We start from the raw sequence: 27,254 nt of genomic DNA, 5'->3' as shown, positions 1-27,254 counted from the left end.
TGATTGCAGGGGAATCCTCGTACTTCAGGTCTGGGCTGGTGTCTCTTAATGTGTTTACTCAGACCAGAGGCTCGGTGGAACGACCTTCCACACTGGGTACAGAGATACTTAGATTCACCTAGAAGACATTTAACAGGGATATTACCAGAGATACTTAGATTCACCTAGAAGACATTTAACAGGGATATTACCAGAGATACTTAGATTCACCTAGAAGACATTTAACAGGGATATTACCAGAGATATTACCAGAGATATTACCAGACATTTACCAGACATTTAACAGAGATATTACCAGACATTTACCAGAGATATTACCAGACATTTACCAGACATTTACCAGACATTTACCAGAGATATTACCAGAGATATTACCAGAGATATTACCAGAGATATTACCAGAGATATTACCAGAGATATTACCAGACATTTAACAGAGATATTACCAGACATTTACCAGAGATATTACCAGAGATATTACCAGAGATATTACCAGAGATATTACCAGAGATATTACCAGACATTACCAGAGATATTACCAGATATTACCAGACATTTACCAGAGATATTACCAGAGATATTACCAGAGATATTACCAGAGATATTACCAGACATATTACCAGACATTTACCAGACATTTACCAGAGATATTACCAGACATTTACCAGACATTTACCAGACATTTACCAGACATTTACCAGACATTTACCAGAGATATTACCAGAGATATTACCAGAGATATTACCAGACATTTACCAGAGATATTACCAGAGATATTACCAGACATTTAACAGAGATATTACCAGAGATATTACCAGACATTTAACAGAGATATTACCAGAGATATTACCAGAGATATTACCAGAGATATTACCAGAGATATTACCAGACATTTACCAGACATTTACCAGAGATATTACCAGACATTTACCAGAGATATTACCAGAGATATTACCAGACATTTACCAGAGATATTACCAGAGATATTACCGGAGATATTACCAGAGATATTACCAGACATTTACCAGAGATATTACCAGAGATATTACCAGACATTTACCAGAGATATTACCAGAGATATTACCAGAGATATTACCAGACATTTACCAGAGATATTACCAGACATTTACCAGAGATATTACCAGACATTTACCAGATATATTACCAGAGATATTACCAGAGATATTACCAGACATTTACCAGAGATATTACCAGACATTTACCAGAGATATTACCAGACATTTACCAGATATATTACCAGAGATATCTAGATTCACCAAACCAAGGATTTCTGTATTGAGTGAACAGTATAGTATGAAACCCCTTATCGCCAGAGAGCAATGTGTTCCTACAGATTGAGGACTAATACACTTTTCACACTATTGTGCCAACCCCGACGTATACTGGCTCTTTCTAGCAAACATGGTGGATGCCTCATCAGGCCAACGCAGAACAACTCTGCTCTGAGCAGCTCAACGGCTCCATAGTGTGAATACTGGTGTCTGATGATAATGTTGTACCCGTGTGAATGCTGGTGTCTGAGGATAATGTTGTACCTGTGTGAATACTGGTGTCTGAGGATAATGTTGTACCTGTGTGAATACTGGTGTCTGAGGATAATGTTGTACCTGTGTGAATACTGGTGTCTGATGATAATGGTGTACCTGTGTGAATACTGGTGTCTGATGATAATGGTGTACCCGTGTGAATACTGGTGTCTGAGGATAATGTTGTACCTGTGTGAATACTGGTGTCTGAGGATAATGTTGTAACCGTGTGAATACTGGTGTCTGAGGATAATGTTGTAACCGTGTGAATACTGGTGTCTGAGGATAATGTTGTAACCGTGTGAATACTGGTGTCTGAGGATAATGTTGTATTGTACCTGTGTGAATACTGGTGTCTGAGGATAATGTTGTGTTGTACCTGTGTGAATACTGGTGTCTGGTGATAATGTTGTACCCGTGTGAATACTGGTGTCTGAGGATAATGTTGTATTGTACCTGTGTGAATACTGGTGTCTGATGATAATGTTGTATTGTACCTGTGTGAATACTGGTGTCTGAGGATAATGTTGTACCCGTGTGAATACTGGTTTCTGAGGATAATGTTGTACCCGTGTGAATACTGGTTTCTGAGGATAATGTTGTATTGTACCTGTGTGAATGCTGAGGATAATGTTGTATCCGTGTGAATACTGGTGTCTGAGGATAATGTTGTACCCGTGTGAATACTGGTGTCTGAGGATAATATTGTACCCGTGTGAATACTGGTGTCTGAGGATAATGTTGTGTTGTACCTGTGTGAATACTGGTGTCTGAGGATAATGTTAACCCGTGTGAATACTGGTGTCTGAGGATAATGTTGTACCCGTGTGAATACTGGTGTCTGAGGATAATGTTGTACCCGTGTGAATACTGGTGTCTGAGGATAATGTTGTATTGTACCTGTGTGAATGCTGGTGTCTGAGGATAATGTTGTATTGTACCTGTGTGAATGCTGGTGTCTGAGGATAATGTCGTACCTGTGTGAATGCTGGTGTCTGAGGATAATGTCGTACCTGTGTGAATACTGGTGTCTGAGGATAATGTTGTATTGTACCTGTGTGAATGCTGGTGTCTGGGGATAATGTTGTATTGTACCTGTGTGAATACTGGTGTCTGAGGATAATGTTGTACCTGTGTGAATACTGGTGTGTTCCTCCAGACTTCTCTTACTAACGAAGGACTTGTCACAGAGCAGACAGTGGAACTGTTTAGCAGCGTCATGTAGAGCTCTGTGCATCTTCAGGCTGTGTTTATGAGCGAAGGTCTTCCCACAGACCCTGCAGGAGTGGGGCCGTACCCCTGTGGAAACATAACAATATCAAGGCTAGGATTCAATCCCAACACCGGCTAATAGGCATTACTGCTTTATTGACATTAAGGATCCACAACCCAGCTAATAGGCCTTACCCCGCTTTAAAAAGGCAACTTCAAAATGAGGTGATATATGCACTGTTTTCTGTGAATACAATTTCTGTGATTGCAGGAACATTGCCTTTAAAAGGCCAGAAGCCTATAACCCGCCATAGAATAGAATCCTTCAAATCAATAATAATAATAATAATGAGGCCACGTCAACGCAGAATTCTACATTTCTCACACAGAAACAAATGTATTTAACGATCTCGCTGCATTGCGTAAACGCAGATGTAAAATGTTTCTCATTGTAATTTCTGCTCGACTTCAGACGAAGTTTGTGCTTCAGGGTGAGTTTCTCCAATCAGACGAGAAACCTTCGCTCTCGTCGTCAGACCAATCAAATTCCCTGCGTTCACAAACAGGCATTCGATCAGCTCTGACCAATAGCAGAGAGGAAGAGATGATAGTAAAACTACCGGAGAAAAGTAACTAAGTTAAAATGCAAGATGAATTTTAAGATTAAGTTTAGGATTAAGATTAAGTTTAAGATTAAGTTTAGGATTATGTTTAGGATTAAGTTTAGGATTAAGATTAAGTTTAAGATTAAGCAAAACATTAGGAAATGTAGCTGGCTGCAGTATTTTGATAGTAAACATAAGAAAACTCCCCTCATCAACAAAACATTATTATTAAGCCACAGATGAAATGGTTTAAAAACAGATGTTTTTTAATGGTCTGTGTTTTGAAAATGCTGATTTCGGGAAAGCTTAACGTGACCCCTGATAACAACAACAGATTAATACAGGCGCTTTACCACCTGAGAGCTAGGGGAAACTGACCAGTGTGGTTGAGCATGTGGATCCTGAGAGAGTACAGCTTAGGAAGAGTCTTTCCACAGATGTCACAGACAAACTCTCTCTTGGTGCGTCCCTTGGTCCTGCCGTCCACCTCGAGGCCCTCCTCACCGTGGGGCTGGGGGACCCTGACCAGGGTCGGCCTCTGACTCTTCTGGTGCTTGTGTCTGGCCAGATGGGCCCTCAGAGAGGCAGCGTACTGAAACTCCTTGTTACATAACTAGAGAAAGAAGAAGTGTAGTCAGCAGTCTGGTGAGACCACACAGCAGGGATCGTCAACTAGATTCAGCCGCGGGACCAATTTGTCTCGAGCGGATGGTCGGGTGGGGGGGGGCAGAACATAATTACAAGTAATTTGTTAAACTGAGAATTTAATGCAAAAAGCCCAAAACATAATAATTTCAAACCTTGCTTACATTTGTATACGATCACATACCCTGAGTGACGAATTGAGGCTGTTCTGAGGGCAAAAGGGAGAGGGAGGTTTCAACTCAATATTAGGAAGGCGTCTAGCTAATATCACAAAGATAACGTTATCAACCAAGTCCTGTTTCCAACGTGAATGAAAGACTACCTGGGGTAAGGATGTGATGGTGTTACTGTACATAAGTCATTGAGAGCTCCATGGTATAAACGGACCAATTACTGCCCTCCGTAATATTACATCATTACTGTATATATATATATATATATATATATATATATATATATATATATATATATATATATATATATATATATATATATATATATATATATATATATATATATATATATATATATCAGCCAATATGAGATCATATATACACACAAATTCATATTGGCTGATATATATATTTAATCTCATATATATATATACAAACTCATATTTTTTGATGAAAAAAGGTTTAAATATAAACCTTTTATCAAAAAATATGAATTTGTATATATAAAATCTGTTTATAAATACACAGAGAGATTTGACATATATACAAATTAATATTTTTTTATCAAAGTATGTATGTATAAAATATAAATATATAAACATTTTTAATGTACATGTTTTAAACCTATATATATAAAAATGTTGTTTTAATCGTCATATATATATATACACCTCTTTTATTCCGCTCAGAAAACTTGGGGGGCCAAATAAAATCACCCGCAGGCCACCTGTAGGGGAACCCTGGAGACAACACTATAACATCTCTGTTCACTCAGAGCTACATCATCTCTAAAGAGAGGTGGCTGCCTGTAGGGGAACCCTGGAGACAACACTATAACATCTCTGTTCACTCAGAGCTACATCATCTCTAAAGAGAGGTGGCTGCCTGTAGGGGAACCCTGGAGACAACACTATAACATCTCTGTTCACTCAGAGCTACATCATCTCTAAAGAGAGGTGGCTGCCTGTAGGGGAACCCTGGATACAACACTATAACATCTCTGTTCACTCAGAGCTACATCATCTCTAAAGAGAGGTGGCTGCCTGTAGGGGAACCCTGGAGACAACACTATAACATCTCTGTTCACTCAGAGCTACATCATCTCTAAAGAGAGGTGGCCGCCTGTAGGGGAACCCTGGAGACAACACTATAACATCTCTGTTCACTCAGAGCTACATCATCTCTAAAGAGAGGTGGCTGCCTGTAGGGGAACCCTGGAGACAACACTATAACATCTCTGTTCACTCAGAGCTACATCATCTCTAAAGAGAGGTGGCCGCCTGTAGGGGAACCCTGGAGACAACACTATAACATCTCTGTTCACTCAGAGCTACATCATCTCTAAAGAGAGGTGGCCGCCTGTAGGGGAACCCTGGAGACAACACTATAACATCTCTGTTCACTCAGAGCTACATCATCTCTAAAGAGAGGTGGCTGCCTGTAGGGGAACCCTGGAGACAACACTATAACATCTCTGTTCACTCAGAGCTACATCATCTCTAAAGGGAGGTGGCTGCCTGTAGGGGAACCCTGGAGACAACACTATAACATCTCTGTTCACTCAGAGCTACATCATCTCTAAAGAGAGGTGGCTGCCTGTAGGGGAACCCTGGAGACAACACTATAACATCTCTGTTCACTCAGAGCTACATCATCTCTAAAGGGAGGTGGCTGCCTGTAGGGGAACCCTGGAGACAACACTATAACATCTCTGTTCACTCAGAGCTACATCATCTCTAAAGAGAGGTGGCCGCCTGTAGGGGAACCCTGGAGACAACACTATAACATCTCTGTTCACTCAGAGCTACATCATCTCTAAAGAGAGGTGGCCGCCTGTAGGTGGCTGCCTGGGGAACCCTGGAGACAACACTATAACATCTCTGTTCACTCAGAGCTACATCATCTCTAAAGAGAGGTGGCTGCCTGTAGGGGAACCCTGGAGACAACACTATAACATCTCTGTTCACTCAGAGCTACATCATCTCTAAAGAGAGGTGGCCGCCTGTAGGGGAACCCTGGAGACAACACTATAACATCTCTGTTCACTCAGAGCTACATCATCTCTAAAGAGAGGTGGCTGCCTGTAGGGGAACCCTGGAGACAACACTATAACATCTCTGTTCACTCAGAGCTACATCATCTCTAAAGGGAGGTGGCTGCCTGTAGGGGAACCCTGGAGACAACACTATAACATCTCTGTTCACTCAGAGCTACATCATCTCTAAAGAGAGGTGGCCGCCTGTAGGGGAACCCTGGAGACAACACTATAACATCTCTGTTCACTCAGAGCTACATCATCTCTAAAGAGAGGTGGCTGCCTGTAGGGGAACCCTGGAGACAACACTATAACATCTCTGTTCACTCAGAGCTACATCATCTCTAAAGAGAGGTGGCCGCCTGTAGGGGAACCCTGGAGACAACACTATAACATCTCTGTTCTCTCAGAGCTACATCATCTCTAAAGGGAGACAACACTATAACATCTCTGTGGCATCACCTGCCTAGGGGAACCCTGGAGACAACACTATAACATCTCTGTTCACTCAGAGCTACATCATCTCTAAAGAGAGGTGGCTGCCTGTAGGGGAACCCTGGAGACAACACTATAACATCTCTGTTCTCTCAGAGCTACATCATCTCTAAAGAGAGGTGGCTGCCTGTAGGGGAACCCTGGAGACAACACTATAACATCTCTGTTCTCTCAGAGCTACATCATCTCTAAAGGGAGGTGGCCACCTGTAGGGGAACCCTGGAGACAACACTATAACATCTCTGTTCACTCAGAGCTACATCATCTCTAAAGGGAGGTGGCCACCTGTAGGGGAACCCTGGAGACAACACTATAACATCTCTGTTCTCTCAGAGGGGACCGACTGACATCATACATACGTACAGTACATTTGTATCCTCGGGTCTTCTCGTGTTTGAGCGTGTGCATGATGAGCGCATAGCGTCTGTGAAACGACAGTCCACACTCTGAACAGGCGTGTTCTCCCTCCACCTCACTCCCTCCATCTGGCTGCGCGGGGCCTTGACCCGGCTCTGGCTCCTGCCCCACAGGCTGCTCTGTGATAGGTGCTCCATATAGAATGCCGTCTGGTGATTGGACGCCCTCAGTCTCTGCCTGGACAACATTCTCCATACCGGCCACAGCAGCTTCCATCTCTTCAACGTGCCTCTTGGCGGGTCTACCCCTCTTCTTGAGGGTGTTGGGGTTTGGAAAAGAGATACAGAACAGTTAGGATGGTAACACACACACACACACACACACACACACAAAAGTTAAGTTTGGACACACCTACTCATTCAAGGGTTAGTTTTAATTTTAATTAATAAAAAATGTGTAGCCCCAATTATTTTCTAGATTGTAGAGTAATAATGAAGACATCAACTCTATGAAATAACACATATGGAATCATGTAGTAACAAGAAACAGTGTTAAACTAATCTAAATATATTTTATATTAGAGTTTCTTCAAAGTAGCCACCTTTTGCCTTGATGACAGCTTTGCACACTCTTGGCATTCTCTCAACCAGCTTCATGAGGTAGTCACCTGGAATGCATTTCAATTAACAGGTGTGCCTTGTTATAACTTAAATTTGTCGAATTTCTTTCCTTAATGCATTTGAGCCAATCAGTTGTGTTGTAACAAGGTAAGGGAGTGGTGTACAGAAGACAGCCCTAATTGGTAAAATACCAAGTCCATATTATGACAAGAACTCAAATAAGCAAAGAGAAACCACAGTCCATCATTACTTTCAGACATGTAGGTCAGTCAATACGGAAAATTTCAAGAACTTCAATAGTTTCTTCAAATGCAGTCGCAAAAAACCATCAAGCTCTATGATGAAACTGGTTCTCAGGAGGACCGCCACAGGAAAGGAAGACCCAGAGTTACCTCTGCTGCAGAGGATGAGTTCATTAGAGTTACCAACCTCAGAATAATAATAAGAAGAGACTTGCTTGAGCCAAGAAACACAAGCAATGGACAAGTCCTTTGGTCTGATGAGTCCAAATCTGAGCATGTGTGGTTCCCACCGTGAAGCATGGAGGAGGAGGTGTGATGGTTCTTTGCTGGTGACACTGTCAGTGATTTATTTTGAATTCAAGGCACACTTAACCACTATGACTACCACAGCATTCTGCATCAATACACCATACCATCTGGTTTGCGCTTAATGGGACTATCATTTGTTTTTTTAACAGGACAATGACCCAACACACCTCCAGGCTGTTTAAGGGCTATTTGACCAAGAAGGAGAGTGATGTTGTGCTGCCAAAAAGGAGAGTGATGTAGTGCTGCATCAGATGACCTGGCCTCCAGAATCACCCGACCTCAACCCAATTGAGATGGTTTGGGATGAGTCGGACCGCAGAGTGAAGGAAAAGTAGCCAACAAGTGCTCAGCATATGTGGGAACTCCTTCAAGACTGTTGGAAAAGCATTCCTGGTGAAACTGGTTGAGAGAATGCCAAGAGTGTGCAAAGCTGTCATCAAGGCAAAGGGTGGCTACTTTGAACAATCTCAAATATATGTTTTGGTTACTACATGATTCCATGTGTTATTTCATAGTTTTGATGTCTTCACTATTATTCTACGAGAGAGAGCGAGCGAAAGACAGAGTGAGCGAAAGAGAGCGAGAGACAGACACAAGCGCAAAGACTGATGTATTATCCATGCATGAATCTATAGTGACTGTGATTCTGTTCAGGTGTTTGTCTATAGCCTACCTTGGGGGTGCTGGGGCGCTGTGGGGTCTGGGCTCCCTTCTTGTCCTCCTTGTCCTCCTCCAGCCCCATGTGTAGCCTGACGTACCCCCCCTCCCCCATGGAGCGCTGTCGTAGGCGTCTCTTATAGGGGTCATGGGTCCTCTGAACCTCCTCTGCAAGAGTAGAGACCGGCTCTGGCACCTCCACCACCTCCTCCTCGACAGGAGACTCTGGCTCCTCGATCACCTCATGCTTCACTTTGGCAGGACGTCCTCTCTTCCTCTTGGGGGGTTGGGGAGCAGCGGGTGGCTCGGCCTGGGGTGCCGACCTCTCCTCCTCCTGGGGTGCTGGATCGACAGTCTGGTGCGCCAACGTCTCCTCCTCCTGGGGTGCTGGATCCACCTGGACTACAGGTGGCTCTACAGCCAGATGGACCACCTCAGTAGGGGCCACCTTCCCTGGGTCCACGCTGATGAGGAAGGCCCCCGGCTCCATGGAGAGGGAGTCCGCCTCGTCCCCTTCATCATGCTGCTGTTGCTCCAGGGCCAGACAGGCTGACACCACGGCCAGGGACTCATTGGCTCCGGCCTGGCCGCTGTGGGTGACCACCGTCATGGTCTCGGTCTCTCCAGTAGGGGAGAAGAGGGTGACCGACTCGCCTACCCGGGCCTGGCCGCTGTGGGTGACCACAGTCATGGTCTCGGGCTCTCCAGTAGGGGAGAAGAGGGTGACCGACTCGCCTACCCGGGCCTGGCTACTGTGGGTGACTAGAGTCACAGTCTCTGACCCTGCCTCCCCAACCACGGTCATAGTCTCTGGTTCACCTCCCAGAGCCTGGTTGACTACAGATGTCAGATCCCCTCTGAAGGACTCTGCTGTGTTTGCCATGACAGCCAGGGAGTCCAGGTCCTCCCCTGCTCCAGCTAGCCCAGTATGAGTCACCACGGCATGGCCGTCGCTGCCGATGGTCATAATGTAGGCCCCAGGGTCTTCATTCGGGGCCTGTTGGGGTGCAGGCTGGCTGGTCACCACCGTGTGGATGTCTCCTTGCTGGTAGACCATCAGCTTCTGCTCTTCTACCTTCTTGTGGACGGACTCACAGATCTGAAGGACCTCGGCCATCAGGAGGTGTCGGGCCAGCGTGGCAACGTCGGCCATCACACAGAAGTTGAAGCAGAGGTTGGAGGTGTATGCAAACTCTAGCAGGGGGAGGAAACTGACCTTGCTGAAACCTGAGAGAGAGAGAGAGAGAAACAAGTTATTCCTCTGACCAAACCACCTCAGTAAGATGATGACAGGGAAACATCATCCAACCGTTTTATAACTCAGGACCTATACGGCCACAGGACGGTTCGTGCTGTTCTGATAACTACTCTCGACAGACTTGTACCCCCGATTCATCCTCCGGTGGTCTGGAGTCCACGAGACGAAAAGCTTCCTTTTACAACGGAGTCATTTATCAGACGTCCTCACCCAGCACCTTCTCCATGTCTCACCTGAGAGGTCGACCACCGCTTCGTGACTGGACACAGCTCCCTTCTCTATAAACAGCTCGTTAAAGTAGTCGCTGCAGGCGGCCAGCACAGCCTTGTGGGCCCTGTGCTCCTCCCCCTCGATCAGCAGAGTGATGTCACAGAACTGGTTGTTGAGGCGCTGCTGGTTCAGCTTGTCCAGCATCGTCTGACCGTGTCTGGGAAGGTACTGCTTCACAACTCCCTTACTGTCCACCTGGATAGATAACACAGGAAGTCATGACTACCGTCCACCTGGATAGATAACACAGGAAGTCATGACTACCGTCCACCTGGATAGATAACACAGGAAGTCATGACCACCGTCCACCTGGATAGATAACACAGGAAGTCATGACTACCGTCCACCTGGATAGATAACACAGGAAGTCATGACTACCGTCCACCTGGATAGATAACACAGGAAGTCATGACTACCGTCCACCTGGATAGATAACACAGGAAGTCATGACTACCGTCCACCTGGATAGATAACACAGGAAGTCATGACTACCGTCCACCTGGATAGATAACACAGGAAGTCATGACTACCGTCCACCTGGATAGATAACACAGGAAGTCATGACTACCGTCCACCTGGATAGATAACACAGGAAGTCATGACTACCGTCCACCTGGATAGATAACACAGGAAGTCATGACTACCGTCCACCTGGATAGATAACACAGGAAGTCATGACGACCGTCCACCTGGTTAGATAACACAGGAAGTCATGACTACCGTCCACCTGGGAGAGCTAAGACAACACTAGACAGAGAGAGAGAGCTAAGACAACACTAGACAGAGACAACACTAGACAGAGAGAGACCTAAGACAACACTAGACAGAGACAACACTAGACAGAGAGAGCTAAGACAACACTAGACAGAGAGAGCTAAGACAACACTAGACAGAGAGACCTAAGACAACACTAGACAGAGAGACCTAAGACAACACTAGACAGAGAGAGACCTAAGACAACACTAGACAGAGAGAGACCTAAGACAACACTAGAGAGAGAGACCTAAGACAACACTAGAGAGAGAGACCTAAGACAACACTAGACAGAGAGAGACCTAAGACAACACTAGACAGAGACAACACTAGACAGAGACAACACTAGAGAGAGAGACCTAAGACAACACTAGACAGAGACAACACTAGACAGAGACAACACTAGACAGAGACAACACTAGACAGAGACAACACTAGACAGAGACAACACTAGACAGAGACAACACTAGACAGAGACAACACTAGACAGAGAGAGACCTAAGACAACACTAGACAGAGAGAGACCTAAGACAACACTAGACAGAGAGAGACCTAAGACAACACTAGACAGAGAGAGACCTAAGACAACACTAGACAGAGAGAGACCTAAGACAACACTAGACAGAGAGACCTAAGACAACACTAGACAGAGAGACCTAAGACAACACTAGACAGAGAGACCTAAGACAACACTAGACAGAGAGACCTAAGACAACACTAGACAGAGAGACCTAAGACAACACTAGACAGAGAGACCTAAGACAACACTAGACAGAGAGACCTAAGACAACACTAGACAGAGAGACCTAAGACAACACTAGACAGAGACACCTAAGACAACACTAGACAGAGACAACACTAGACAGAGAGAGACCTAAGACAACACTAGACAGAGAGAGACCTAAGACAACACTAGACAGAGAGAGACCTAAGACAACACTAGACAGAGACAACACTAGACAGAGACAACACTAGACAGAGAGAGACCTAAGACAACACTAGAGAGAGAGACCTAAGACAACACTAGACAGAGAGAGACCTAAGACAACACTAGACAGAGAGAGACCTAAGACAACACTAGACAGAGAGAGACCTAAGACAACACTAGACAGAGAGAGACCTAAGACAACACTAGACAGAGAGACCTAAGACAACACTAGAGAGAGAGACCTAAGACAACACTAGAGAGAGAGACCTAAGACAACACTAGAGAGAGAGACCTAAGACAACACTAGACAGAGAGAGACCTAAGACAACACTAGACAGAGACAACACTAGACAGAGAGACCTAAGACAACACTAGAGAGAGAGACCTAAGACAACACTAGAGAGAGAGACCTAAGACAACACTAGACAGAGAGAGACCTAAGACAACACTAGACAGAGACAACACTAGACAGAGAGACCTAAGACAACACTAGACAGAGAGAGACCTAAGACAACACTAGACAGAGAGAGACCTAAGACAACACTAGAGAGAGAGACCTAAGACAACACTAGAGAGAGAGACCTAAGACAACACTAGACAGAGACAACACTAGACAGAGACAACACTAGAGAGAGAGACCTAAGACAACACTAGACAGAGACAACACTAGACAGAGACAACACTAGACAGAGAGAGACCTAAGACAACACTAGACAGAGACAACACTAGACAGAGACAACACTAGAGAGAGAGACCTAAGACAACACTAGACAGAGACAACACTAGACAGAGACAACACTAGACAGAGAGAGACCTAAGACAACACTAGACAGAGACAACACTAGACAGAGACAACACTAGACAGAGAGAGACCTAAGACAACACTAGACAGAGACAACACTAGAGAGAGAGACCTAAGACAACACTAGACAGAGACAACACTAGACAGAGACAACACTAGACAGAGACAACACTAGACAGAGACAACACTAGACAGAGACAACACTAGACAGAGAGAGACCTAAGACAACACTAGACAGAGAGAGACCTAAGACAACACTAGACAGAGAGAGACCTAAGACAACACTAGACAGAGAGAGACCTAAGACAACACTAGACAGAGAGAGACCTAAGACAACACTAGACAGAGAGACCTAAGACAACACTAGACAGAGAGACCTAAGACAACACTAGACAGAGAGACCTAAGACAACACTAGACAGAGAGACCTAAGACAACACTAGACAGAGAGACCTAAGACAACACTAGACAGAGAGACCTAAGACAACACTAGACAGAGAGACCTAAGACAACACTAGACAGAGAGACCTAAGACAACACTAGACAGAGACACCTAAGACAACACTAGACAGAGACAACACTAGACAGAGAGAGACCTAAGACAACACTAGACAGAGAGAGACCTAAGACAACACTAGACAGAGAGAGACCTAAGACAACACTAGACAGAGAGAGACCTAAGACAACACTAGACAGAGACAACACTAGACAGAGACAACACTAGACAGAGACAACACTAGACAGAGAGACCTAAGACAACACTAGAGAGAGAGACCTAAGACAACACTAGAGAGAGAGACCTAAGACAACACTAGACAGAGAGAGACCTAAGACAACACTAGACAGAGACAACACTAGACAGAGAGACCTAAGACAACACTAGACAGAGAGAGACCTAAGACAACACTAGACAGAGAGAGACCTAAGACAACACTAGAGAGAGAGACCTAAGACAACACTAGAGAGAGAGACCTAAGACAACACTAGAGAGAGAGACCTAAGACAACACTAGACAGAGAGAGACCTAAGACAACACTAGACAGAGACAACACTAGACAGAGAGACCTAAGACAACACTAGACAGAGAGAGATCTAAGACAACACTAGACAGAGAGAGACCTAAGACAACACTAGACAGAGACAACACTAGACAGAGAGACCTAAGACAACACTAGACAGAGAGAGACCTAAGACAACACTAGAGAGAGAGACCTAAGACAACACTAGACAGAGAGACCTAAGACAACACTAGACAGAGAGAGACCTAAGACAACACTAGAGAGAGAGACCTAAGACAACACTAGACAGAGAGACCTAAGACAACACTAGACAGAGAGAGACCTAAGACAACACTAGACAGAGAGAGACCTAAGACAACACTAGAGAGAGAGACCTAAGACAACACTAGAGAGAGAGACCTAAGACAACACTAGAGAGAGAGACCTAAGACAACACTAGACAGAGAGAGACCTAAGACAACACTAGACAGAGACAACACTAGACAGAGACAACACTAGACAGAGACAACACTAGACAGAGACAACACTAGACAGAGACAACACTAGACAGAGACAACACTAGACAGAGACAACACTAGACAGAGACAACACTAGACAGAGAGAGACCTAAGACAACACTAGACAGAGAGAGACCTAAGACAACACTAGACAGAGAGAGACCTAAGACAACACTAGACAGAGAGAGACCTAAGACAACACTAGACAGAGAGAGACCTAAGACAACACTAGACAGAGAGAGACCTAAGACAACACTAGACAGAGAGACCTAAGACAACACTAGAGAGAGAGAGACCTAAGACAACACTAGACAGAGAGACCTAAGACAACACTAGACAGAGACAACACTAGACAGAGAGACCTAAGACAACACTAGAGAGAGAGACCTAAGACAACACTAGAGAGAGAGACCTAAGACAACACTAGACAGAGAGAGACCTAAGACAACACTAGACAGAGACAACACTAGACAGAGAGACCTAAGACAACAATAGAGAGAGAGACCTAAGACAACACTAGAGAGAGAGACCTAAGACAACACTAGACAGAGAGAGACCTAAGACAACACTAGACAGAGACAACACTAGACAGAGAGAGACCTAAGACAACACTAGACAGAGAGAGACCTAAGACAACACTAGACAGAGAGACCTAAGACAACAATAGAGAGAGAGACCTAAGACAACACTAGAGAGAGAGACCTAAGACAACACTAGACAGAGAGAGACCTAAGACAACACTAGAGAGAGAGAGACCTAAGACAACACTAGACAGAGAGACCTAAGACAACAATAGAGAGAGAGACCTAAGACAACACTAGAGAGAGAGACCTAAGACAACACTAGACAGAGAGAGACCTAAGACAACACTAGAGAGAGAGACCTAAGACAACACTAGACAGAGACAACACTAGACAGAGAGAGACCTAAGACAACACTAGACAGAGAGAGACCTAAGACAACACTAGACAGAGAGACCTAAGACAACAATAGAGAGAGAGACCTAAGACAACACTAGAGAGAGAGACCTAAGAAAACACTAGACAGAGAGAGACCTAAGACAACACTAGAGAGAGAGAGACCTAAGACAACACTAGACAGAGACAACACTAGACAGAGAGAGACCTAAGACAACACTAGAGAGAGAGACCTAAGACAACACTAGACAGAGAGACCTAAGACAACACTAGACAGAGAGAGACCTAAGACAACACTAGAGAGAGAGACCTAAGACAACACTAGAGAGAGAGACCTAAGACAACACTAGACAGAGAGAGACCTAAGACAACACTAGACAGAGAGAGACCTAAGACAACACTAGACAGAGACAACACTAGACAGAGACAACACTAGACAGAGAGAGACCTAAGACAACACTAGACAGAGAGAGACCTAAGACAACACTAGACAGAGAGAGACCTAAGACAACACTAGACAGAGAGAGACCTAAGACAACACTAGACAGAGACAACACTAGACAGAGACAACACTAGACAGAGAGACTTAAGACAAAACTAGAAAGAGAGACATAAGACAACACTAGACAGAGACAACACTAGACAGAGACAACACTAGACAGAGAGACTTAAGACAAAACTAGAAAGAGAGACCTAAGACAAAACTAGACAGAGAGACCTAAGAAAACACTAGACAGAGAGAGACCTAAGACAACACTAGACAGAGAGAGACATAAGACAACACTAGACAGAGACAACACTAGACAGAGACAACACTAGAGAGAGAGACCTAAGACAACACTAGAGAGAGAGACCTAAGACAACACTAGACAGAGAGACCTAAGACAACACTAGACAGAGAGTCCTAAGACAACACTAGACAGAGACAACACTAGACAGAGACAACACTAGACAGAGAGACCTAAGACAACACTAGACAGAGAGACCTAAGACAACACTAGACAGAGAGACCTAAGACAACACTAGACAGAGACAACACTAGACAGAGACAACACTAGACAGAGACAACACTAGACAGAGACAACACTAGAGAGAGAGACCTAAGACAACACTAGACAGAGAGACCTAAGACAACACTAGACAGAGAGACCTAAGACAACACTAGACAGAGACAACACTAGACAGAGACAACACTAGACAGAGACAACACTAGACAGAGACAACACTAGACAGAGACAACACTAGACAGAGACAACACTAGACAGAGACAACACTAGACAGAGACAACACTAGACAGAGACAACACTAGACAGAGACAACACTAGACAGAGACAACACTAGACAGAGACAACACTAGACAGAGACAACACTAGAGAGAGAGACCTAAGACAACACTAGACAGAGAGAGACCTAAGACAACACTAGACAGAGAGAGACCTAAGACAACACTAGACAGAGAGAGACCTAAGACAACACTAGACAGAGAGACCTAAGACAACACTAGAGAGAGAGAGACCTAAGACAACACTAGAGAGAGAGACCTAAGACAACACTAGACAGAGAGACATAAGACAACACTAGACAGAGACAACACTAGACAGAGACAACACTAGACAGAGACAACACTAGACAGAGAAACATAAGACAACACTAGACAGAGAGACATAAGACAACACTAGACAGAGAGACATAAGACAACACTAGACAGAGAAACATAAGACAACACTAGACAGAGAAACATAAGACAACACTAGACAGAGAGACCTAAGACAACACTAGACAGAGAGACCTAAGACAACACTAGACAGAGACAACACTAGACCGAGACAACACTAGACAGAGACAACACTAGACAGAGACAACACTAGACAGAGACAACACTAGACAGAGAGAGACCTAAGACAACACTAGAGAGAGAGACCTAAGACAACACTAGACAGAGAGAGACCTAAGACAACACTAGACAGAGACAACACTAGACAGAGAAACATAAGACAACACTAGAGAGAGAGAGACCTAAGACAACACTAGACAGAGAGAGACCTAAGACAACACTAGACAGAGACAACACTAGACAGAGACAACACTAGACAGAGACAACACTAGACAGAGACAACACTAGACAGAGACAACACTAGACAGAGACAACACTAGACAGAGACAACACTAGACAGAGACAACACTAGACAGAGACAACACTAGACAGAGACAACACTAGACAGAGACAACACTAGACAGAGACAACACTAGACAGAGACAACACTAGACAGAGACAACACTAGACAGAGAAACATAAGACAACACTAGACAGAGACAACACTAGACAGAGAAACATAAGACAACACTAGACAGAGAGAGACCTAAGACAACACTAGACAGAGAGAGACCTAAGACAACACTAGACAGAGACAACACTAGACAGAGACAACACTAGACAGAGACAACACTAGACAGAGAAACATAAGACAACACTAGACAGAGAGAGACCTAAGACAACACTAGACAGAGAGAGACCTAAGACAACACTAGACAGAGAAACATAAGACAACACTAGACAGAGAGACATAAGACAACACTAGACAGAGAGACCTAAGACAACACTAGACAGAGAGACCTAAGACAACACTAGACAGAGACAACACTAGACCGAGACAACACTAGACAGAGACAACACTAGACAGAGAAACATAAGACAACACTAGACAGAGAGAGACCTAAGACAACACTAGACAGAGAGAGACCTAAGACAACACTAGACAGAGAGAGACCTAAGACAACACTAGACAGAGACAACACTAGACAGAGACAACACTAGACAGAGACAACACTAGACAGAGACAACACTAGAGAGAGAGACCTAAGACAACACTAGACAGAGACAACACTAGACAGAGACAACACTAGACAGAGACAACACTAGACAGAGACAACACTAGAGAGAGAGACCTAAGACAACACTAGAGAGAGAGACCTAAGACAACACTAGACAGAGACAACACTAGACAGAGACAACACTAGACAGAGACAACACTAGACAGAGACAACACTAGACAGAGACAACACTAGAGAGAGAAACATAAGACAACACTAGACAGAGAGAGACCTAAGACAACACTAGACAGAGAGACCTAAGACAACACTAGACAGAGACAACACTAGACAGAGACAACACTAGAGAGAGAGACCTAAGACAACACTAGACAGAGAGACCTAAGACAACACTAGACAGAGACAACACTAGACAGAGAGACCTAAGACAACACTAGACAGAGAGACCTAAGACAACACTAGAGAGAGAGACCTAAGACAACACTAGACAGAGACAACACTAGACAGAGAGAGACCTAAGACAACACTAGACAGAGAGACCTAAGACAACACTAGAGAGAGAGAGACCTAAGACAACACTAGACAGAGAGACCTAAGACAACACTAGACAGAGAGAGACCTAAGACAACACTAGACAGAGACAACACTAGACAGAGAGAGACCTAAGACAACACTAGACAGAGAGAGACCTAAGACAACACTAGACAGAGAGAGACCGAAGACAACACTAGACAGAGAGAGACCTAAGACAACACTAGACAGAGAGAGACCTAAGACAACACTAGACAGAGAGAGACCTAAGACAACACTAGACAGAGACAACACTAGACAGAGAGAGACCTAAGACAACACTAGACAGAGAGAGACCTAAGACAACACTAGACAGAGACAACACTAGACAGAGACAACACTAGACAGAGACAACACTAGACAGAGAGAGACCTAAGACAACACTAGACAGAGAGAGACCTAAGACAACACTAGACAGAGAGAGACCTAAGACAACACTAAACAGAGAGAGACCTAAGACAACACTAGACAGAGAGAGACCTAAGACAACACTAGACAGAGAGAGACCTAAGACAACACTAGACAGAGAGAGACCTAAGACAACACTAGACAGAGAGAGACCTAAGACAACACTAGACAGAGACAACACTAGACAGAGACAACACTAGACAGAGACAACACTAGACAGAGACAACACTAGACAGAGACAACACTAGACAGAGACAACACTAGACAGAGAGACTTAAGACAAAACTAGAAAGAGAGACATAAGACAACACTAGACAGAGAGACCCAAGACAACACTAGACAGAGAGACCCAAGACAACACTAGACAGAGAGACCTAAGACAACACTAGACAGAGAGACATAAGACAACACTAGACAGAGAGACATAAGACAACACTAGACAGAGAGCTAAGACAACACTAGACAGAGAGACCTAAGACAACACTAGAGAGAGAGACCTAAGACAACACTAGAGAGTATAGTTTCAGTAAAGTGACTAGGCCCCCCCCCCAAAAAAAATACAGCAACACTGACAAAGACCAGTTCGTGTTTAGCCACAGTCCTGGGGCTCTTGGTCTTGTGATGAATGGAAGTCACCAAGTCCATCTCCTCCTCCTCTTCCTCCTCCACCTCATCATCATCGTCACTGGCTGGGGTTGTGACCGTCCTTGGTCTCCCTGGTCGGCCCACCAGTCTGAATCCTCTCCGGTCCTCTGATAATCCTCTCCGGTCCTGTCTGTTCTGGCACTGTCTACACTGTCTCATGTAGTCCTTCACCTGCTTCAGGATACCTGGGGAGACACGGGGTTAATCACGTTGATGTATCGACAGTATGCTTATACACACCGAATAACCCAGTGGTCTGTTGGGAACCAGTGGTCTGTAGGGAACCAGTGGTCTGTAGGGAACCAGTGGTCTGTTGGGAACCAGTGGTCTGTAGGGAACCAGTGGTCTGTAGGGAACCAGTGGTCTGTAGGGAACCAGTGGTCTGTTGGGAACCAGTGGTCTGTTGGGAACCAGTGGTCTGTAGGGAACCAGTGGTCTGTAGGGAACCAGTGGTCTGTAGGGAACCAGTGGTCTGTAGGGAACCAGTGGTCTGTAGGGAACCAGTGGTCTGTAGGGAACCAGTGGTCTAGGGAACCAGTGGTCTGGGAACCAGTGGTCTGTAGGGAACCAGTGGTCTGTTGGGAACCAGTGGTCTGTTGGGAACCAGTGGTCTGTTGGGAACCAGTGGTCTGTTGGGAACCAGTGGTCTGTTGGGAACCAGTGGTCTGTTGGGAACCAGTGGTCTGTTGGGAACCAGTGGTCTGTTGGGAACCAGTGGTCTGTAGGGAACCAGTGGTCTGTTGGGAACCAGTGGTCTGTTGGGAACCAGTGGTCTGTTGGGAACCAGTGGTCTGTAGGGAACCAGTGGTCTGTAGGGAACCAGTGGTCTGTAGGGAACCAGTGGTCTGTAGGGAACCAGTGGTCTGTTGGGAACCAGTGGTCTGTAGGGAACCAGTGGTCTGTTGGGAACCAGTGGTCTGTAGGGAACCAGTGGGAACAGTGGTCTGTAGGGAACCAGTGGTCTGTGGTCTGTTGGGAACCAGTGGTCTGTTGGGAACCAGTGGTCTGTAGGGAACCAGTGGTCTGTTGGGAACCAGTGGTCTGTAGGGAACCAGTGGTCTGTGAACCAGTGGTCTGTAGGGAACCAGTGGTCTGTTGGGAACCAGTGGTCTGTAGGGAACCAGTGGTCTGGGAACCAGTGGTCTGGGAACCAGTGGTCTGTTGGGAACCAGTGGTCTGTTGGGAACCAGTGGTCTGTAGGGAACCAGTGGTCTGTAGGGAACCAGTGGTCTGTAGGGAACCAGTGGTCTGTTGGGAACCAGTGGTCTGTAGGGAACCAGTGGTCTGTAGGGAACCAGTGGTCTGTAGGGAACCAGTGGTCTGTAGGGAACCAGTGGTCTGTTGACAAGGGAACCAGTGGTCTGTTGACAAGGGAACCAGTGGTCTGTTGACAAGGGAACCAGTGGTGTGTTGATAAGGGAACCAGTGGTCTGTAGGGAACCAGTGGTCTGTTGACAAGGGAACCAGTGGTCTGTAAGGAACCAGTGGTGTGTTGATAAGGGAACCAGTGGTGTGTTGATAAGGGAACCAGTGGTGTGTTGATAAGGGAACCAGTGGTGTGTTGATAAGGGAACCAGTGGTGTGTTGATAAGGGAACCAGTGGTGTGTTGATAAGGGAACCAGTGGTGTGTTGATAAGGGAACCAGTGGTGTGTTGACAAGGGAACCAGTGGTGTGTTGACAAGGGAACCAGTGGTGTGTTGATAAGGGAACCAGTGGTGTGTTGACAAGGGAACCAGTGGTGTGTTGACAAGGGAACCAGTGGTGTGTTGACAAGGGAACCAGTGGTGTGTTGACAAGGGAACCAGTGGTGTGTTGACAAGGGAACCAGTGGTGTGTTGACAAGGGAACCAGTGGTGTGTTGACAAGGGAACCAGTGGTGTGTTGACAAGGGAACCAGTGGTGTGTTGACAAGGGAACCAGTGGTGTGTTGACAAGGGAACCAGTGGTGTGTTGACAAGGGAACCAGTGGTGTGTTGACAAGGGAACCAGTGGTGTGTTGACAAGGGAACCAGTGGTGTGTTGACAAGGGAACCAGTGGTGTGCTGGTCAGCTGTTTGTTCACCCACAATTGCTAATAACGACCCGTGTAACGACCCGTGTAACGACCCATGTAATAACCAGTGTAACGACCCGTTCTACTGGATGTCATAAGGTGAATGCACCAATTTGTAAGTCGCTCTGGATAAGAGCGTCTGCTAAATGACTTAAATGTAAATGTAACGACCCGTGTAACGACCCAAGTAATAACCCGTGTAACGACCTGTGTAATAACCTGTGTAACGACCCATGTAACGACCCGTGTAACGACCAGTGTAACAACCAGTGTAACAACCAGTGTAATAACCAGTGTAATAACCAGTGTAATAACCAGTGTAATAACCAGTGTAACGACCCGTTCTACTGGATGTCATAAGGTGAATGCACCAATTTGTAAGTCGCTCTGGATAAGAGCGTCTGCTAAATGACTTAAATGTAAATGTAAACGACCCGTGTAACGACCAAGTAATAACCCGCGTGACAACCCGTGTAATAACCCATGTAATGACCCGTGTAATAACCCGTGTAAAAACCAGTGTAATAGCCTGTCCGCCCATCTAGATGTGATAAAGTTGAAATCACCCGCACCTTACCCGCTAATATAGAGAATGCGCCGTAGACTACAGCCAGACGGCGCAATGATTTTGTAAAACATTTTGAGTAAAAATGTTGGCCTATTTGTTAGTCAACTCGTCTATAATTAGATACGTGCAGCTTCTCTTCTGTTATATTCTGCCCTCAAAGAATAAATAAAACCTAAGAATGTCTTTGCTCCGCAAAAAAAGTAGAGATAACAGAGAACCTCACCAGAATGTCATAAATCGATAGAATGGATGCGTCAATCTAGTTATCTGTTCATGCTACTTTTTTTTTGCGGAGCAAAGACGTTTAGGGACCGGGGAGAAAAAGTTAGGGACCAGGGAGAAAATGCAACAACTCTAAAAAACGGAACTCTGTGTAAAATTTCCAAATGACAGTTTGTTTTAGTTTCTTTACAGTTCAAATATAAATTATAGAACATCATGCTGTTTTTAGAAAGTTATCTACTTCCTCAGCGTCCGATGAACTAGTGGATACACTTTTTATGTTTCGGAGTCTAGTATGCTAGCAGATGGGGCAATAACTTTAAGTCTATGGGTAACGCTAGTTAGCATTGTTTCACAAAACTACTTTACTATAACTGCTTCAATCCCTGATCACACTTCTAGTCGATGTCATAGCAGCGTTGGCTATCAAAGCTCATCCGGCAGGTAGCCTACCGGATTTAGAGTGGTGGGCCAGAAACCGAAATGTTGCCGGTTCAAATCCCCGAGCAGACCAGGTTAAAAATCTGTTGATGAGCCCTTGAGCAAGACACTTAACCCTAATTGCTCCTGTAAGTAGCTCTGGACAAGAATGGCTGTTAAATTACTCAAATGTAAACTGTAAAAACATGTCATCGGGTTCAAAGGTCGTTTCTCGCCTAACTGAATATGTTTAGGCCATCAAATTAAATCCTTCGATATGAAGTTGTTATTTTTATAAAGAATATTAAAACGTGTGATTTTCACGAGGTTGGAGTAACATGTTCAACTACTTAAGACATTGGCTCTAATCTAGGTTGTGCATTTCGATTGAGAAACGAACACCTAAAAAAGGAATCATTTTTAACTTCTCTTGTTGACTTGGCCTGTTCGGCAAGCATTCACAGAAGTCTCATGATGTTGCACCTCTGGGTTTAGAAACTGTGGGCCTGAACGTTGCGGGCATAGGTAAGGCTTAAAATCCATGCCTGTACTGGGCTCTAGTGAAATATTGCGTGGATAAAGGGCACAACCCTAAACCCGCCTGCCCCACATATATAACCACGGGGACTGCAGGTATGACTCAACCAGCACATAACTTAAAACTGCAATATTTAACTTTTTGAGTAACCCACTAAATTCACATAGAAATGAAGCTTAAAGATATGTCATTCTCATTGAAAGCCAGTCTAAGAAGCGGTGGAGTATCTGTTCTGTCTACAATTTCTATGCTTCCCGTTTAGTTGTTGCTGTCTTTTACATTCGGTTTGGTACACCAGCTTCAAATAGCTGAAAATACAATATTTAATATCTGAAAATACAAAACAAATTATTCACAGCTGTTTAGACGGTACAATGATTTTCAGTTTGTGACAAAACAAAGTCATTCTACAGACATTAGGCGGACTATTAGAATTATTTGCAACCAGGAAATGGCGGAATGATTCCTGCATATTGCTCCTTTAAGCGTACGATGCATTGATTGACCTGTCTAGTCATATGGCAAACAAACTGCGAAGGAAATATACCAACCGGTGCTTTCTTTTACGCGTGTTATTTTGGCCCAATAAACAAAAAAACAAAAAAAACAAAAGTGTTGCTAAATAATTTAGCTGTAAAATTATATTTTACCTCTCCACCAATACTTCTGAGAAATTGATTCCCATGTGTGATGCTGGTTGAGGTGCTCTTCTCCGGCGACAATGTGTGACTCGTCGATCAGTTCCTTCCTCCGTCCTGCCTGCAACACCACTTCCAACTCGGTGAATTCATCCAGGCCCTTCTGCCTTCTCTGGTAGTACAGTGTGCCATTCCGCACGACATAGCAAGCGGCTGCTTTACGTATCTTTCTTTTAGTATTGCCATGGGTCCCCGGTGCGTACGGCTCCCGCTCGTCAGTCAGATAGCGTCTGATGGCTAAGTAGCTTTCCTCGCACGACATAACCTTAATTATTCGCGCACACAACTAAAAAAAAAAATACGCTATTTATTTCGAAGAGAAAGGCATCTTCGAACTTGTCATTTTTAAATCCGTATAAGTGCCACATAATATACAACAAAAAAAATACAATATTTCAGGTTATTTTCGAAGGGGGGAACGCAGTTCTTGACCGTGAGGGGTGGACTTGCATGAACAGACAAAATGGCTGCTGCACAACCGGATGTGGCGTGAGAAATGGCGGAAGAGCAGAGATACTGTATGTAATGGCGAGGTAATCTTGTCTCCGCCCTAACAGTGTTCGTCCGTGTCCCGAAGGCAGGTGGTCTGTTTATCGTGGACAGATTAAACCCTCTCGCTTCGCCTCGTCCTTCTCATTCTGTGAGGTTTAATGGCGGAATACAACCTACGGCTGTATTCACGCCACCTACTGTACAAGGTAAGGAAACAAAAATATTGATTTGGAGGGGGGCAGAGGTCTGATACCAAACCAACAGGTGGTCTGATACCAACAGGTGGTCTGATACCAACAGGTGGTCTGATACCAACAGGTGGTCTGATACCAACAGGTGGTCTGATACCAACAGGTCTGTTCTCTCCCTTACCGTCGGCCATCGGTCTGACACAATTTCTATATACACAGAGTACACAATTATGAGAACACCTATTTAATATTGAGCTGCTTGCTTAGCGAGTACCACTTCCTCCCATACCTGGCGTGAACTCGAGACCTCTGCCTCACAAACACACAACTGCCCCCTCAAGTGTCTATCCGGATCGCTCCACCTCAAAAGCTAATGTGGCGATGCAAGAGGGACACTTCAGGCTTGGGAGTAAGTTCCCCTGCTACACCAACACACATCACAGCTGCTGCTACCAGATTCTTATAGTCTGTCCATTTTATACTCTATTTTACATTTAGAAAGACAATAACAACATAATGACGACATAACAATAAAGAATGAGGGGGGGGGGGTCGCCTGGGTCCTACCAGGAAACGCAGGACACCCAGCGAGCCCTGCCACAGCAAGCCAGGCATCATGTGTGACCAGGCAGGAGTCAAGCCTGGGGGGTACAGTTCACAAACAAATACAGACCATTAATATATTAGGCTAAGCTCTTTGATATTCATATGACATATTAAAAAAAATTTTTTTTTAAATTTTTTTATTTTTTTATTTAACTAACTAAATATTTAACAATGTCCATTTATAGTGTCAATTCCCATTTAAGTCATTTAGGATCCAGATGTCACATCTTTTCCAGTAGAACAGTCAATAAATCCTAAACGAATTCTTATCCTATCCTAACCTTAAAGAGGTGGGGTTTCAATGTCCATGCTGAAGCACTGAGGTTTACACTGTTTCCAATTCATAAGTAATGTTCGTTTGACCGAACAGTGCAATGATGCGTGGCTCTAGGTCGGATATTGTCCACCCTACTTCCTAATAAACACACTACAGGACAAAGTGGAATACATACGTTCAAAATCCCAGACACGATATCAACTACTTCTGTCCAAAATCTTTTGACGGCCGGACATTTCCAGAACAGATGCATTAGTTTACCAACCTCACCGCAGCCATGCCAAAATCTGAAAAGGCTTTGATATGTTTTTTTTCTTCAACAAGTGAGGTTTTATATAAATGTAAGGACTTCATTTGAATCATTCTAAACCTTGCACAGTTGGATTCTGCTGATGTTTTTCCTGCCACTGTACTGCGGTGAGAGATTTACCCAAGTCCTGGATGTTGCTGTTTGGGGAGGAGAGGCCAATCAGCTTGTTTAAGACGGAAACCGTTCCTTCCCCATTAGCTGCACCCCTCTTCACATGAAAACTCAAGCATTGGGTTATCTAGTTTACAGTAGAACTCTATGTAATAGCATAATGATTGCTATGTTCTGTTACAATGTATTCCTCTAACCACTCCCAGCTGCCTACTATTCCCCATTTGTATAACCCATGACAATGGGTATCTGGCATTATAAGACTTCATAACCACATGACAATGGACATCTGGTATTATCTGGTATTATAAGACTTCGTAACACATCGCTGTCCTCGACCCCTCCTTCACCTGATCCACAGATGTCCATCTGTCTCCCCTGTATCAGCACATCGCTGTCCTCAACCCCTCCTTCACCTGATCCACAGATGTCCATCTGTCTCCCCTGTATCAACACGGTGCTCTCCTCCCGTCCCCCCAACACATTCCACAGCTATCTGTCCTTCTACAGAGAACCCTTCACTTTCACCTTTGATTACATTTACATTTTACATTTAAGTCATTTAGCAGACGTTTATTTAATATCTCAATGTTCAAAATGTCAGAACCCAACACATCGATCCAAAACCCTTTGCTCCGACCAAAAAAGAAAACTCAGAACTCGGCTCGGATTTACTAGATTCCACGACCACATTGCTTCTCTCACTTCCAGTTCCTCTCACTCTTATCTCTACTCCATCTGATTCAAACACAACATCCGCTTCAGACCAATCAGGACATGGTTTGGGGTTTGTCAATGAGAGAAGTGACAAATTCTTGCTTAGTTGTTCATTTTCATGAAATCTATAAGCACAACCTAGACTCGAGCCAATGTCTTAATTAGTTGAACATGTTTTTACTCCAAACTTGTGAAAATGAACAACTGACACGTTTACATTTTCATCCAAAATAACTTAATTTGACTTTGATTTGACA

General features: G+C 44.5%; 1 protein-coding gene across 4 annotated transcripts in view; it reads right to left on the bottom strand.

Moving 5' to 3' along the window:
• Positions 1 to 24,788, bottom strand: part of zbtb11 (zinc finger and BTB domain containing 11) — a 37,819-nt gene extending 13,031 nt beyond the window's left edge. Inside the window, exons 1-8 of one of the 4 annotated variants that reach the window (XM_046299653.1) lie at positions 24,246 to 24,788; positions 19,721 to 19,977; positions 10,389 to 10,620; positions 8,914 to 10,124; positions 7,076 to 7,381; positions 3,743 to 3,977; positions 2,679 to 2,846; positions 1 to 118 (exon numbers count right to left, since the gene is read on the bottom strand). In XM_046299653.1, coding sequence (XP_046155609.1) covers positions 1 to 118; positions 2,679 to 2,846; positions 3,743 to 3,977; positions 7,076 to 7,381; positions 8,914 to 10,124; positions 10,389 to 10,620; positions 19,721 to 19,977; positions 24,246 to 24,555 — 2,837 coding nt within the window. In that variant the 5' untranslated portion in view covers positions 24,556 to 24,788. The remainder of the gene's footprint in view (positions 119 to 2,678; positions 2,847 to 3,742; positions 3,978 to 7,075; positions 7,382 to 8,913; positions 10,125 to 10,388; positions 10,621 to 19,720; positions 19,978 to 24,245) is intronic. The other 3 variants (XM_046299651.1, XM_046299650.1, XM_046299649.1) reach the window with 3 other exon arrangements.
• Positions 24,789 to 27,254: the final 2,466 nt, after the last annotated feature.

The sequence above is a fragment of the Oncorhynchus gorbuscha genome, linkage group LG02, assembly GCF_021184085.1.
Source record: "Oncorhynchus gorbuscha isolate QuinsamMale2020 ecotype Even-year linkage group LG02, OgorEven_v1.0, whole genome shotgun sequence".
Taxonomy (NCBI): domain Eukaryota; kingdom Metazoa; phylum Chordata; class Actinopteri; order Salmoniformes; family Salmonidae; genus Oncorhynchus; species Oncorhynchus gorbuscha.
Note: the sequence above shows the minus strand (reverse complement) of the source record. Positions and strands in the feature narration are given on the sequence as shown.